The 13,730-nt window shown below is 43.1% G+C and overlaps 1 protein-coding gene across 4 annotated transcripts; it reads right to left on the bottom strand.

Annotated features, from left to right (window-relative positions):
* Positions 1-193: 193 nt before the first annotated feature.
* On the bottom strand, positions 194-9,842 carry dyrk3 (dual specificity tyrosine phosphorylation regulated kinase 3). 4 transcript variants are annotated; one of them, XM_085456343.1, is made up of 7 exons: positions 9,150-9,841; positions 8,961-8,989; positions 6,809-6,918; positions 3,863-4,068; positions 3,443-3,746; positions 2,938-3,354; positions 194-2,842 (listed from the first exon to the last, which is right to left on the bottom strand). In XM_085456343.1, exons 3-7 carry the CDS (start codon positions 6,884-6,886, stop codon positions 2,108-2,110), a joined length of 1,740 nt encoding a protein of 579 aa, XP_085312469.1. In that variant the 5' UTR covers positions 6,887-6,918; positions 8,961-8,989; positions 9,150-9,841; the 3' UTR covers positions 194-2,107. The 4 variants fall into 4 exon arrangements, with proteins under 4 accessions (XP_085312469.1, XP_085312467.1, XP_085312471.1 ...); XM_085456341.1 differs by having other exon boundaries at positions 8,961-9,842; XM_085456345.1 differs by lacking the exon at positions 8,961-8,989 and having other exon boundaries at positions 9,695-9,841.
* Between the last annotated feature and the right edge of the window lie 3,888 nt (positions 9,843-13,730).

Here is a 13,730-nt window from a genome sequence, read left to right as displayed (position 1 = left end):
TTCCTGACACAAGCTCCTGATGTCAGGCAGAAAAAAGACCCAAAACAACCCCCCCCCCCCCACACACACCTGGTTTCTTTGGAGATGAGAGCTTCACACTAGGTGACAAATGAGCAATACATGTCTCATGGAATTAAAAAAATTCATTAAAAAAAGCCCATTTCAATCCAGAAATCACCCCAAAGCTTAACAGTTCACTGAAATCATTTTTATTTTTTCTTAGAAAAAGAAACTATCACAACTTCATTTGGTTACTGTACAGTTTCTCTCATAGTCACTCAGTTTTGATAACAGGTTGTGATTTCATGCTGAACACCAAACACCCTCCCTACTAACTCACACCACTAGTACAACATGACAGTATATGACTTTTCTCTTTTTTTCTTCTTCTTTTTTTCATTTTTTTTTTTTGCATTTGACATCCTTTGATATTCAGGAGTGAAAAGCATTAGAAACCACTTCTATAAAAAAAAATGGAGACAGAGTAGAAATCCCTGACAGTTTCACTTAGAAAATGAGGGACAAGAGAAAGAACTCTTTGAATGGTGTGGTCCATACCAACATGCACCTGACATGTTTCTGTGTGCGCGTCTGTACGTGTGCATTCTGGACAGCACCATTATTCACTGTGTATGTGAGAGTTTAAGAGGTTCCCTGCCCTACATGAGACAGAGTGAGAAAAAAAGAGGAGCGATAAAAGTGAATGTGGGGGAGGAGAGAGAATCTAGGTCAGATTGTGGAGCATGCAGACCCCCTTCACAGACTCTCGTAAATGCTCTCGCTCTGAGTGGACTGGGCTTGCATGCCATCTTCATCCACAGTCGGGATACATGACTATAAGTGGAACACAGTAAATTTTAAGATTAAGGGATGTATCAAGTATGTCTCCCTGAGAAACGTTTCTTTCAACAGTACCATTAAAACCGTTCGTTTTGTCACTGGCTCGTCTTCCACACATCTCTCCTCCAGAGAATAAAATATCCTGGCTCATATTGAACATACTGCCCTTCATTTTATCCCGTGATCTATCTTTCCTTGCACTACCCACCCATTAGGACCACTACCGCTAACAATCTCGGCAGCCAATTACAGGCACGGGCAGGTGACATTCATACAAAACTTTCCAGCCAATCAACCCAAAGGTGTTTAGGTGCTTTGACTTACGGCTCTCTCCCTCTCACTCTCTATCTTGCAAACCAGTTGTGAGGTACCGAACGCGACGCCTTTGTGACCGAGTCCGAGTAGCTCTACTGTTCTTCCGATTCCCCATTTTTTCCCCACTCGTGTACGGTGAAAATAGGAGGACGACAGTGGGCTATAAATAGGTTGTCCTATGTCCTCTCAGCGTTTTCCATAGTATTAACATCACATACTGAGCTGACACACAAGTGCAAGGGATGAGGAAAAGTGGTGTATGTGTGTGTGTTTGTGGGGAGAAAAAGGAAAGAGGAAAAAATAAACTTCTTACTTCTGTTTTCAGAATCTGTCGCTACATAAAGCCAATCCTGTATTACCAGTCTGAAGGCATTTTTGTTGTATATATGAGGGATAACTGAGTTAAGTGTTCGCAGAACCCAAAAACTAACAATTTGTCTTCTAGTTAAAATCCATTGGCTGAACAAATCTCGCTAAGTCTAACTTGATAAGAGTAATCTCTGTAGCCCTTTTCAAGTTTAAGAGAGTGAAGTGAGGCAAGTGACAGTGCAGGTGTGCTTCAGTGCGTTTTACCAAAACACAACACTTACGTGAGATCGCACACAGGTTAGAGATATTTTCTCATTGAACAAGCTGTCCACTCACACGAGGAAGTTTTCTTTTGTTTTTAAAAAGCATTATCTAATATCAAACCACGTCCTGTGGCTGTAAACGGAAAATCCACAGCCGCTGTATAAAAACTTTTGAGTGTTTCTTTTATTATTCCTCTCTTTCTCTTTTCAACTATTATTAAAAACCAAAGACTGGGGTGTCGACACCTCGCAGTAGAAAACAAATAAAAGAACAAACAAAGCTGTTTTAAAACCACTTTCTCCTTTACTCTGACTCCTCCTGAGGAGTGGGAAAACGTGGCGAGGGAGGAGATTAGAGGATTTTATCTCTCGCTTTCTCTCTACGAGACAAGTTTAGGTAGGACCGTGCGAAGAGGTATGGCCTCTCCTGAATCTCCCATCATGTTGCTTCTAAGTTTGTTGTTACTGGCAGTTGTAGAGCTTAAGCCAGGCCCCCCCTTGGCCAGAATAGAGGGAAAGGAGGTGCTGTGGTGCTCGGGGAGTCGTTTCACAGACGCTCCTTGGCTCTTCTCTGTCCCGGGTATTGGTTTGGGAAGCCTGCGATACAGCCAAGGGTGTCTGAGGGCCTGGCTGGGGGTGAGGCGAGAAGACGGGTCCCAGTCCAAACACTTCTTTATGAAGTCAGTAAAGGCGGGGTCCTCGCAGCCCTTGAGTGCAGCACTCCAATCCTTGCTACCTGGAGGGCCTCTCATCTTGCCACGGCGCGAGCGGGACCCTGTCAGCACAGTGGCTCCGGTGGGCAAAGTGTTTGCACCGCAGTACCGAGGGTGGCCCTTGGAGTTGATGAAGTTTTTTGCTCTTTTGGCCTGCTCCAGGACCTTCTGCGGCGGCATCCCCAGCAGCTCCATAACACAGGCCAGCTGGTCGCCCTCATCTTCGCCGGGGAACAAGGGGTAGCCAGTCAGCAGCTCGGCCAGAATGCAACCAAAGCTCCACATGTCAATAGGAAGGCCGTAACGTGAACCGAGGATCACCTCCGGAGCTCGATAAAAACGAGATTGAATGTAGGTGTAGACCCGCTGGTGTTCAAAACAGCTGGAACCAAAGTCAATCACCTGGTAGGGGCAAGAGAATAAGAAATGATATAAATGAAAATGAAAACCAAACGCACAGACCCATTACAGCACAGACGAGAAGGCGCCGCCTTTACCTTGATGCCGCTGCGACCCTGCTGTTTGAGCAAGATGTTCTCTGGCTTGAGGTCACAGTGGATGATTCTGTGCCTGCTTAAAGCCTCCAGGCACTGCAGGATGGAGTGCGCAAACTTCCTGACCAGTGCCAGACTGAAGCCCTGGAACTTGTTGCGTTTGATAAGCTCATACAGGTTCATGCTGAGCAACTCAAAGGTCATGCAGATGTGGTTGCGGAAGGTGAAGTTCTCGAGCATGTGCACAACATTCATGGTGCCGTTACGATCCTGCTTCCGCAAGTGCTCCAGGATGCGGATTTCCTCCTGCGCCTGCCGGTGGAAACGCTTCTCGTTGCGCACCATTTTCAGAGCCAGGTGTTGCTGCAGTTTGTGGTCATATACCTTCGCAACCTGGCCAAAGCTACCTTTACCAATGATCTGTAGAGAGTAAGAGAAAGGACAAGCATTTGTTTAGCTAAAAATGAAAGAACAAATTTAAAGCCACAAACATCAGAACACATCTGACCTTGAGGAACTCGTAGCGGTAAGCCAGGTGGTCGTGGGCGACGTGAATATAACCTCCTTGCTCGTCATCGTAGCCGCAGTTGTTGCTACCTCCGGCAATTGCGGGCCTCTTCTTTGCATTGGGTCCCACAAAGTAAATGTCTGGGTAGGAGTGGATCTCCGCCTGTTCCAGGGTGGTGAGCTGAGTTCGGTACAGTCTCAGAGCCTGATCAGGAGTTAGTGGGCCGCACACTTTACTGCTGTTGACGCCATTCCCGGCTCCATGCGGGCCAGAGGATTCGACAGAGCCCTTACTGGATTCAGTGCTGTGGCAAATGAGGATGGAACAAATGTGTTAACCGACAGCTTGACTGGTCATCATCTCGCCTGTAACATTTTACTTAGTTAGCATGCTCTTAGTTAGCATGTCCATCTTTCCCACCTGTCCACACTGTGCTCTTTGGACAGGCTGGAGGCTGGGGCAGGTTTAGTGGGTGTCTCATGAGTGGTCCCACTGTTCAGTGTGGTTGCTGTGGTTATGGCGTTGACCTTGCGGTTGCTAGTCGAGTCATCATACAGGTACTTCACCTTTGACGGGGCACCTCGGATGGTCACCTGATCCCTCATTACAGCCTTGTTACTGACAACCTATTGACACAGAGGCAAAACAAGACTTTACAAGACGCAGTCGGTGAATATCAGAGCAAATGCAGTTTATTTTGCTCTACAAAGAGAAAACAGTTTCTTAACTGAGGGTCTTCTAAAAATGACTCAAAACTCAATATTATCCTGCATCATTCCAGCTCCACATATAAGACAGAGTCTGCAACATTTTTAAATCCTGATTATTAACAAGAAAAAAAAGGTTGTATTTGATGCAGATCAAAATATCAACACCCAACTGTAGAGTCTCAGGTGGAGAGAAATGAGCAGACATCCAGTTTGCAGTTGGTTAACCAGCACGACAGGATCCAGATCCAGTCTGGCAGCAAATGCTAATGCGCAACGTCCCCTCTTCTCCTACCAACACATGCAAAACGACCCACATCCCCACCTACTTGTTTGTATCCTTGCTTAGATGAAAGATACCACTAATCATTGTTAGTGCTGTCATAATCTTGCTATAAACATTTAACTTCTAACTTACTCCTTAATTACTGCAAATAGCATCTACGTACAAAATGAAGTTCAGAATAAAAGAAAGTGATCGCACAGTCACTAGGCGATTTCCCCCCCCCAATATAACTGTCCACAAACTTTAAAAGTGACAGTTCCACCTTTGCTTGGGGGTGAAGGTTAAAGGAGTTTAAAGAACGGTCTCGAGTCTCGCCGGAGAGCAGCTTCATTTCAGCAACCCCAGGAATTCATTCCTCCTCGCTCTCTCTCTCTCTAGCGGAAAGAACGCTCCGCAAGATTATGGAGCACAAGGGAAATGATGGTCATTAAAGTTGAATTATATTGTTAAACTATAGAAGATGTGTGGCTGTTAAGACATGAACTCACCGAAGCCTTCGTACAAGGAGTTAGACTGGAGAGGGATATATCCTCGCGCTTTTTGTCTCTCTCTTACACATGTACACTTTTTACTCTAAGGGCAGACCGATTTTGGGAAGATTGTTTTGTTTTTTTTAGGAAAAGTGGGTGTTGATCATCCACGGAGAAAGGACTCAGCTGAGAGTGTGTTTTTGTACCAGGTTTGGGCTCTCTAAAAATAGAGTGGGAATGCGGGATGGGTTTCCATACATGTAACTATATAGTCTTAACTTATTACAACAGCTCTGCTGCTGACCCAGGGTCTCATGCAGCTGTTGTTCCAAAGTACACAGTGAATGTCACTGATCGAGCCCCTTCACCCAGACACATACACAAATATTGACATACATATCAAAGCTCTCCACACGGGGAACAGCGTCTGTGATGGATTACTGACTGACCCGGCTGAAAAATACAATAAAAATTCAAACGTAAGAGGGCTCCAAACGGGAAGAGAAATCAGAGCGTGCGGCATTTTCTCTCACTCAGGTATTACAGAGGGTGGAGTCCCCTGTGTGCAAATCTGCATGGTGCAACAGATGGAGGAGAGCTAATCTCTTTCTGCTACAGAAACACCTCAGTATCTTTTTCTCCTCTCTCTGAAGCTCACACAAGGTTGCAGCAACCACACAAACCTCTGTCACAAACAAAGCAAATGATGGTATTATTACGCTGCCGTAATTTGGGTGACAGTCAGAACACGGCTATAAAAGGTGGGGGCTCATGAATTCAACTTACTATGAGTACAATTTATTAAAGCAAATCAAGCCCTCATCTATCAGTTTATTACTTTAATAGAGCATGAGGCTAGTGTCTGAGGACTGAACACGCTGAACTGGGGCGAGTTACTGTCAGTCACATTCACCGGAGGACAGTAACTCTGTGAGCGTGACACAAAACACAAAGGAAGAAGGATGGGACTAGAATAGAAAACTAGGCCTAAACTCTGTGCAAGCCCACTGATGGAGGATTACACGAGCTAGGGGAAGGGGAGGAGAGGGGGAGAATGCTGATTGGTGAGTTTGTTTGTGGGTCACATTTTCAAGCCCAATAAATCTTTACAATATATCAAACCAGCCTTTTTCATCTACTGACATGTAGGCCTGTGGACTATTGTTGTTTGTGTGTATGTGCATTTTATTTTGCCATAGGGGACATTTATAAGATCACATATATATATTTACCTAGGCTAAAACAGATCATTTATTTTTGGTAATAACCCTCCTTTAATGTAAAACTGCCTAAAAAACTCAAAGCAAATCCCTAATTATCTTTCAGAATGGATTAACAGAACAGCAAAAAGTAATTATGGTATATGGGTCAATTTATTGAGATTAATGAGGTCGTATCCTCAATGAAAGTTACCGTAAGCACCGTAAACATGCATATATATCACCTGCTCATTAACATGGTTTGAGTCAAATGACGTGTCCAAAAACAGATGAAGGCAAGATAAGCGCACTCTGTATTCACTTTAGCCGAAAAAACAAATTGGCCAATTCACCGTAGTTTCCCTGACGCAAGCACCGAGAACTGCCGGGGCACCAAACTTTGATGCCCTAGGACAATAAATGAGTCTTACTCACACAATGCTATTAAATGAAGGGTATAAAAATCTACTGAAAGTCACATGTTGGAGATAAGGAAACAGATAAGCTGCCCATCCTACGCAGCCAGAACACAGTGGAACGAGGGAGGGAGGGAGGGGGGGGTACAAATGTGATGAACAGGAACACAGGCAAGGGAATATCTCTCAGAGGAGCAGGAAGTCTGGAGACAGAGTGTGCTCCAGCACAGGAAATAGGGCTTAACTGGCTATGCGCGTATGCGTGCGTGTTTGTGTGTGTATACTTACTGTGTGTTTGGGCATTGGGGGTAGCCCCGACGGACTGTTTGTGTCTGCTTCGTCTTTCAGGATGTGGTCGGTCCTCATGTACGAGTCGTACAGACCGTCACCATGGCGAGCTGCAGGGACAATGATGAACAAAGTCAATCAGTGTGATGATGTGAGGCTATTAAATCTGCAGCAAAAGCACAGAACGATCCTCGAAGGTGACGTCAACAGAATGCAATTTAATTTTCTCCACTGAGACGCACTATCCTTGTTTGACCAAATCAGGCAATGTCCTATTAATCATCTCATCAATCACACCAGCAGTTCTAGTTACCCTGATGCTAAAACAAACTGCATTGTACAACTAGACAAATCCCTTGAGCCACCACAGCAAGACATCTTGCATTACACCGATCTCTGTATGCCAGTGGGGATGAATATGGTCTCCCACAACAGGCTAGCTCACAGTTGCAGTGAAAAGACCACCATTATCAGATACATCACTGTAGCTATTGTACCCAATACATTGTGTCTAAGGCCAGCGCTCCAACCTGACCAGCTTACACGCGGCTTAGGGTCCCAGATCGCTAGCGCTGCAAGTGGTATTATTGGCCTAATGGGGCTAACAGATGCCTCTGTGACGACAGCATCTTTCCGTCTGCCCATCTGTCCATTCAGCCCAAATCATGTGGCGCACACACCAGGTGTGTTTGGAATTAGAGCTAATATAGAGGGATGCTTGTGCCTGTCATTCAATAGTGCTGTGTTTCATGCTCACCTCTTTGGCATTGAGCCAAACACCTAATACGAGATGATACGGCTACAGTAGATGGACGAGCACGGCATTTGGGACTGTGGGTGGAAGCCAATTACAAAAATGGCAATCGCTCCCATTGGCCAACTGTTTACCACAACAGTCATCGAGCTTACATGCTAGCTGATACACCAACTGATTAAAACTAACTGTGTAAAGTGCAGCTTGAAATCAGGGTGAGTAGCTCATTAGCCGAAGTTGTGGCGAGTTTGGCGTTCTCCCTCGTGAGTCCCAGAGAGTGCTGTAACCATGTGTAGGTGCGTCAGAGACTATGTTCCCAGCACAGGCTTGCTTCTGGACAGATTAGACCTGCTGCCTGGATACGCACGCATTAAACCTGCACAGCACTGCAAACAGTGGCATTAGGACTACACACACAATATTAGCCAAGCACAGACTCCATTAGCCCTTAGCAAACTCCTAATCGCTCAGTGGGTGCTCAGCACTTTTTGTACAGAATCTGAATTTGTTGTCCAAGCAAAGCTTGAAAGGAAAAAAAGAGAAGAAACAGAGAGCAAACATCTGTGTAACCCCAAACATCCAGCCCACTATGTCCAGCTCTCCCCACTATGAAAACTCCTCGGCACTGTAAAGGATAGAGAACAGGGTTCAGGCAAACAAACACAGCAGCTCATGTGTCATAAAACGTGTGAGCGTGGCTGTGGTGGGGGAAAGGCTCAGCTTTTTGTCCTCTTCCTGGCATTCTGGACAAAGTGTGTTTTACAGAGGCAAGGTAAACCACAGGGTTCATATGACATGACATAACGATGACAGCCCTGTCATTTTTCATTCTTTCTTTCTTGGCTTCTTTCTTATTACCAGCTAAAAAAATAAAATTAAGAAAAAAAATCTGCACATAAGCAAACAAAAACAGATCAGTCACAGTGTCATAAAACAATAATAACACTGGTCATAGTACAAATTCCAAAAGCGCGTCTTAAAAGGATGCCAACTGAGATATTACTGCTTATCAACCCTTTGATAGAACAATAAAAGTTTACGAGAAAGATGAAAATAAGAAAATAAAATAAGCTTCCTGGTGTGACATTCAAAACCTTCTTAGATAAAAGTCTTGTAACTGATCAGGGTAAGCAAAAGGAAAAGAAAACTTGTTAACATGTCGGGTCTTGTGAGAAGCCCACGGCACTGTTACAGTAGCTTATATACGTGCTCTATCCCCACAGACGCGACGTGACCGCGAAGACACTTGTGAAATTAACCAGTTCTGCAGCTACTTGGAGGGCATTTTTTTAAATCCCAATCATACTCACCTCTAAATTACCCCCAAATAAATCCTATTCACACGACCACGAGGAAGCGAACGTACAGACAAACAACGTTTTACTTTGTTTTGGTTACCTGTTGCTATTGGGCCCTCTGGTTTCCGGCTTATTATCATCATGATTGCAATTAATATTAGATGCCAGCATCCAAAGTGAGGGGAAAAATCAGATTTTAAAAAAAGGAGAATAAAAGTTCAAACTAGCAAACTGAGCTACTAGTATTAAAAAGTCTGCTGTTGCAGTGTTTTGATAGCAGTCCGAGTACCCGTTAGTTGTCTTTTCGACTGAACTCAAGTTGTTTTCCTTTCTGTATCAGCAAGCTTTCTTCCCAGTGTAAGCAGTAGTTTCTTCTTAGTTTTACTGTGTTTTCATGTGTTGCTCTCACACTCGTCTTGGCTAACATGGGCCAAGCTACAATTAAAAAAATGAACAGGCGGTGGGGGTCGTTTCCCTCAGCTAACTAGCCAGCTAGCTCGCAGAGCCACGAAACACTCGTCCGCCGGAGAGCCGCTTCCTCCGTTAGTTTGAGTCCAAATATCACAACTCGATGGTCTGACCCATGTGCCCCTCGCCTTTCTCTGACAGTACAATGAGTCGATCCAGAGCACCATTCCCGTGCCTATTCCTGGTAAGCTGGCTTGGTAGTTAGCAAACAAGAGCCCCCAGGATTTGTCCTCCTTCGGGACAGCTTGGGGGGTGCTTCGCTCGTCTTCGGGGATGGCTAGCCCAGAACAGGCTAACTGTATTCACGCCTCATGTTTATACTGCACTAATAACCGGAGCAGAATCCCCGTCGCGTAAAATCTTCACCTGAGGTCAGTGCAGTAACGCTGCACTGTTAAATCCTTCTCCTGTGCGCTGCGAGTATCTTATTCGACGGTGCAGCTGTGTGTTGTTGCTAAGGGCGTCTTCACTGAGCTCAGAGTCAGCAGGCGGACGGAGGGAGGGAGCAGGGCGGCGCTTACCGGGCATCCAGACGGCAGGCAGAAGGGCGCCCTGCAGCGTCCACATGGAGATCTGCAGAGGAGCCAACAGGAAAGTGGTCGAGCTTCTGCATGCATAAGAACATCACAGGTTGTTTTTTCTCACATCACTGCGCGAAAAAGCAAGGGGGGGAAAAACAAACAAACAAACAAAAGACTGATGTAAAGAATTAGCAAGTGGTGCACTTGTGTAGAAGAGAGCCATAAGTTTCAGAAACACCCGGGCTATTCCTGCGGCAAGAGTCCTGTAAAAGGCTTATAAGCAACACTCATTAGCAATGCTATTATCTCAAAGTAATTATTATATATTATAAAGCAATTATAAAAGTGGTTTTTATTAGAAAGTGGTGCAAAAGGGTCAATAATTTGCTAATTCCTGTATTTGAACTGTGGATACATGCTAAATGTGTTTTTTTTGTTTACTTGTTGTTGTTTTTTTTGTTTTTGTTTTTACTGTTTTCAGACATTTCTACAGCACAATAGGTCCACTGATGGGCTAATAAAGTCAGATGCACATATATGGCATAATATACTGTGCCAATACCCTTTTCGTGCTTGTTTGTTAATGTTTTAAGAATATGATTACCTGTGATCTGCAGCCCAAGAATTAAGCATGGCTTCTCCTCTCCCTCTCCATACCCTATGAGGGAAAGCTGTGGATTGAAACCGGAGTGTGTTTGGAGATCTATACAAGGCTGGATATAGTTAGAGGCAGGGCAGAGGACAGACGGAGTGAGACCCAGCAGGCATGAGAAGGGGAGCAGGCTATATTCAGATAGTGATACATGCTGGGCAGAGGGTGATTCTAATCTTAGCTCTTTCTCAGAGGTGAGAAGAGGAGGTCTCTCTATATTTGCTGCCACAAATACATACACTGACACACTTTCATTTAGACCCCCCCGGGGCAGCAACCGACCCTTAAAACCTGTTGCTTATTCTTAGATGGTGGTGTATAGAGTGAGTAGGGTGACAATGCCTATAAACTGATCTGCTTATTGCACTTGCCTCTCAAGAGGTTTCAAGGTGTAAGCTTGTGGACCATGTGCCACTTTTAATCGCAGTGAAGTGAATTTAAAACTGCGGCCCAATGGGACCAGGTGCAAAGCTACCTATAGGTCCTCGAGGTGGGGGTCTGGGGGGGTCTGGCTGTATTTAGTCTGAGGCTGTGTGACAGACACTGACACTTGTGGGTTTATTCACCTGACACCACATTTTAAATGCTCTTGAAAACAATCTCATCTGGGAGGATACGTGTCAAAATGTGAATACTTTCTTACCAGAACATATAAAAACAAAATAATGGAGCTGTGCATGAACTCACACTACCTGTTACTACACAGTGATTACTAGTGATTGCTGTTGTTATAAGAACCCGCCACCTGCTGGTGATTTTGCAGCAATGCAAGCTGGTTCTGGCGGAGAAGGCATAATTGTCTTGTTAGAAACAGCAAGACAAGAAGAACAATTACATTTTTTAATATTGGTAATAGTAAGGTTATTTTTATGCTTATATGTGTAACGGCAGTACACTATTAAAATGTAAAAACCAGAAACTCATTATTCAAATACTGATCATAAAAAATGATGTCAAATTTTATTTCCATTTCATTCTTTTCACCCTTTAAGATCTTTAAAACTTATAGCACCATCTGATGGGAGGAGTGTCCCACAGAGTTCACAGAGCAAATCTTAAGTGGTTCAGCAGTTCCTTAAAATGAACCACTGTGCATCACACAGTTTATGGGAAAAGGGAAGCAAAGGGACTGAATGTTACCACAAAGGTTGATTTCCTTAATGCTGCCTCTGATGCGCTGCATACAAACCCAGCTCTCTTATGCCCAACAACAAACAAGGAGTTTCTCCGGGTCTGTAGTAACCTCATCTTTCTTTTGCTCTTCTTGAGAAAAACTATACTGCCGAGATCAGACAGTAACTGGGTCAGCCTTATCAGCTACTACCTCTCTGTTGTTATTTTGTCGTTGGTTTGTACACAGGAAACAAGTTTCACGCTGCATGTACATAAATCTGCCAGTAGGGGGCACCAAAAGATGTATTTTTACACACTTTTATGTGTTTTATGTTTTACGCAAACATTTCATCCGTGCTCAGGATCACTTTATGTTCTTGAGCATCTTTTCACCCAAAGTAAAGTCCACTATGACGGTGTTAAAATGATTTTTGCAACAGTTTGTTCATTTACTCAGTGTAAATAAAGCACAGATCGTGTGGGCCGTTATATTTTCATTAACATTTAATAATGCATCTGTATCCTCAAACATCATCTTTGATTATTGTTCATTTTTACTTAAACAGTTGCATAATGAGTGAATCATAGTGCGGTGGCGTAACGTCTGCCTGCTTCAGCATGTGCCACAACTCTCATTCACAGGGTGTAAGATCATTGTACAATCTACACATGTCTGTGCTTCGTATATATTTTACTTTGTCATCCACCATCCACAGAGCCTCTTTATTCATATCAGAATATCAGAGTGCTTTGTGATTTTTTTTATTTATTATTACATCTTGAATGAGAATGTAGGATGTTCCTCCTTAGAGAGCAGCACTGGATGGTGTTCATTTACAAGGTTTTCATCCAACCGTGGCCGGGTAACCTCTGCTCTTTGCTTAAATTTGAATACAGTGCTTAGAGTGCAGGTCACAAGACTTTCCAACATCAGCTGGGCTTCGTATTGACACTGAACTTGGAAACCCTGATTTTAAATGTATAATTGCGCCCTCAAATTTGATAAAAGACACTGTGTCTGATTTGATTTAACACTTTATAAGGTTATATTTATGTGTCTGGAATTACTCATGCATGTGCTATTTGTAACTGATGAGCATGAATGTGCTTTATAGTTTTTTTCTGCTTTTATGTAAAACAGTAAATGTGAAAAGCCAATGGATAAAAACAATAATCATATTTTAGCATTAAAAACATCGATAACACTTTATAATAAGGCCTGCAACTAAGGGCATACTTGGCTTTTTAAGTCTTTACTTAATGTTCACTATGTTGATGTGCATGATGGATGTTTTATTTCTCCCTTATTAACCTACAAGAAAAAATAAATACCATAACATTTTGCAGGGCTATGTGACCTTACATTGATGGAGCTAAGGCTAATGTACTGTTTTCCCTTTCACATCACTGTTCAAGCCATCAAAAGGATTTCACAGGAAAGGAGTGTCTCTTTCCCTGTAAAATACCTGGAAGTCAGGCAAAGTTAAACCACTCCCTAAAATGCCCAATCCAAAAAGTACAGTGTGTTTACAATGTAAGCCTGGGAAATGTTGTTTGTTTTTCCACAAAATTACCAAGTACTGTATAAAATTATTCATGCAGTGCTTACAATTGCTTGAGCATCAGTATAATTTCTGTCTCCTTTTTTGTAAAACACCCAGAATTTAGGCAGAACCTAAAATTACTTTTGCACTACTTAAACTTACTTACAGTATAGTTATGTGTTTTGAGGGTAAAAACAAACAAACAAACAAACAAAAAACCCTTACTTGTTACCCCCTTATTCTAGCATACCTACCATTAGGTAAATATACAAATTCATAATTCAATTTAATTCCAGGGGAATTATGACCTTAGTTATGGGACATATTATAAAGTGTTGCCAAAGTATAATTTTGATTAAGGAGCTTGCACATACTGGTGAGTACTGTTGATTTAGAGCAGCTGTGACTTTACATTGAGCGGTGGTATAATAAATTTGTTAAGCTCTATGTCTTTTGTACACAGACCTCTCTTGTATCGCAGTAAAGCATTTAATAAGTATTGATTTAACAGTATAAGATTGTTCACTGAAATATTTTATACTGCTGTAAAGAAAAACAAACAAACAAAGGAG

This window comes from Copadichromis virginalis, linkage group LG5 (assembly GCF_057382275.1).
Source record: "Copadichromis virginalis isolate Kocher_CV1m ecotype Utaka linkage group LG5, C_Virginalis_male_GT1.1, whole genome shotgun sequence".
NCBI classification, from domain to species: domain Eukaryota; kingdom Metazoa; phylum Chordata; class Actinopteri; order Cichliformes; family Cichlidae; genus Copadichromis; species Copadichromis virginalis.
This window is presented reverse-complemented; position numbering and strand designations above follow the sequence as displayed.

What these genes read in the sequence shown, in the direction of transcription:
- dyrk3 (XM_085456341.1), bottom strand. Translation starts at nt 9,003, where the DNA reads ATGATGATAATAAGCCGGAAACCAGAGGGCCCAATAGCAACAG. An exon ending in ACCGCTACGAGTTCCTCAAG is followed by an intron (nt 3,355 to 3,442) that starts GTCAGATGTGTT and finishes TACTCTCTACAG; the next exon opens with ATCATTGGTAAAGGTAGCTT. An exon ending in AGGGTCGCAGCGGCATCAAG is followed by an intron (nt 2,843 to 2,937) that starts GTAAAGGCGGCG and finishes TGCCCCTACCAG; the next exon opens with GTGATTGACTTTGGTTCCAG.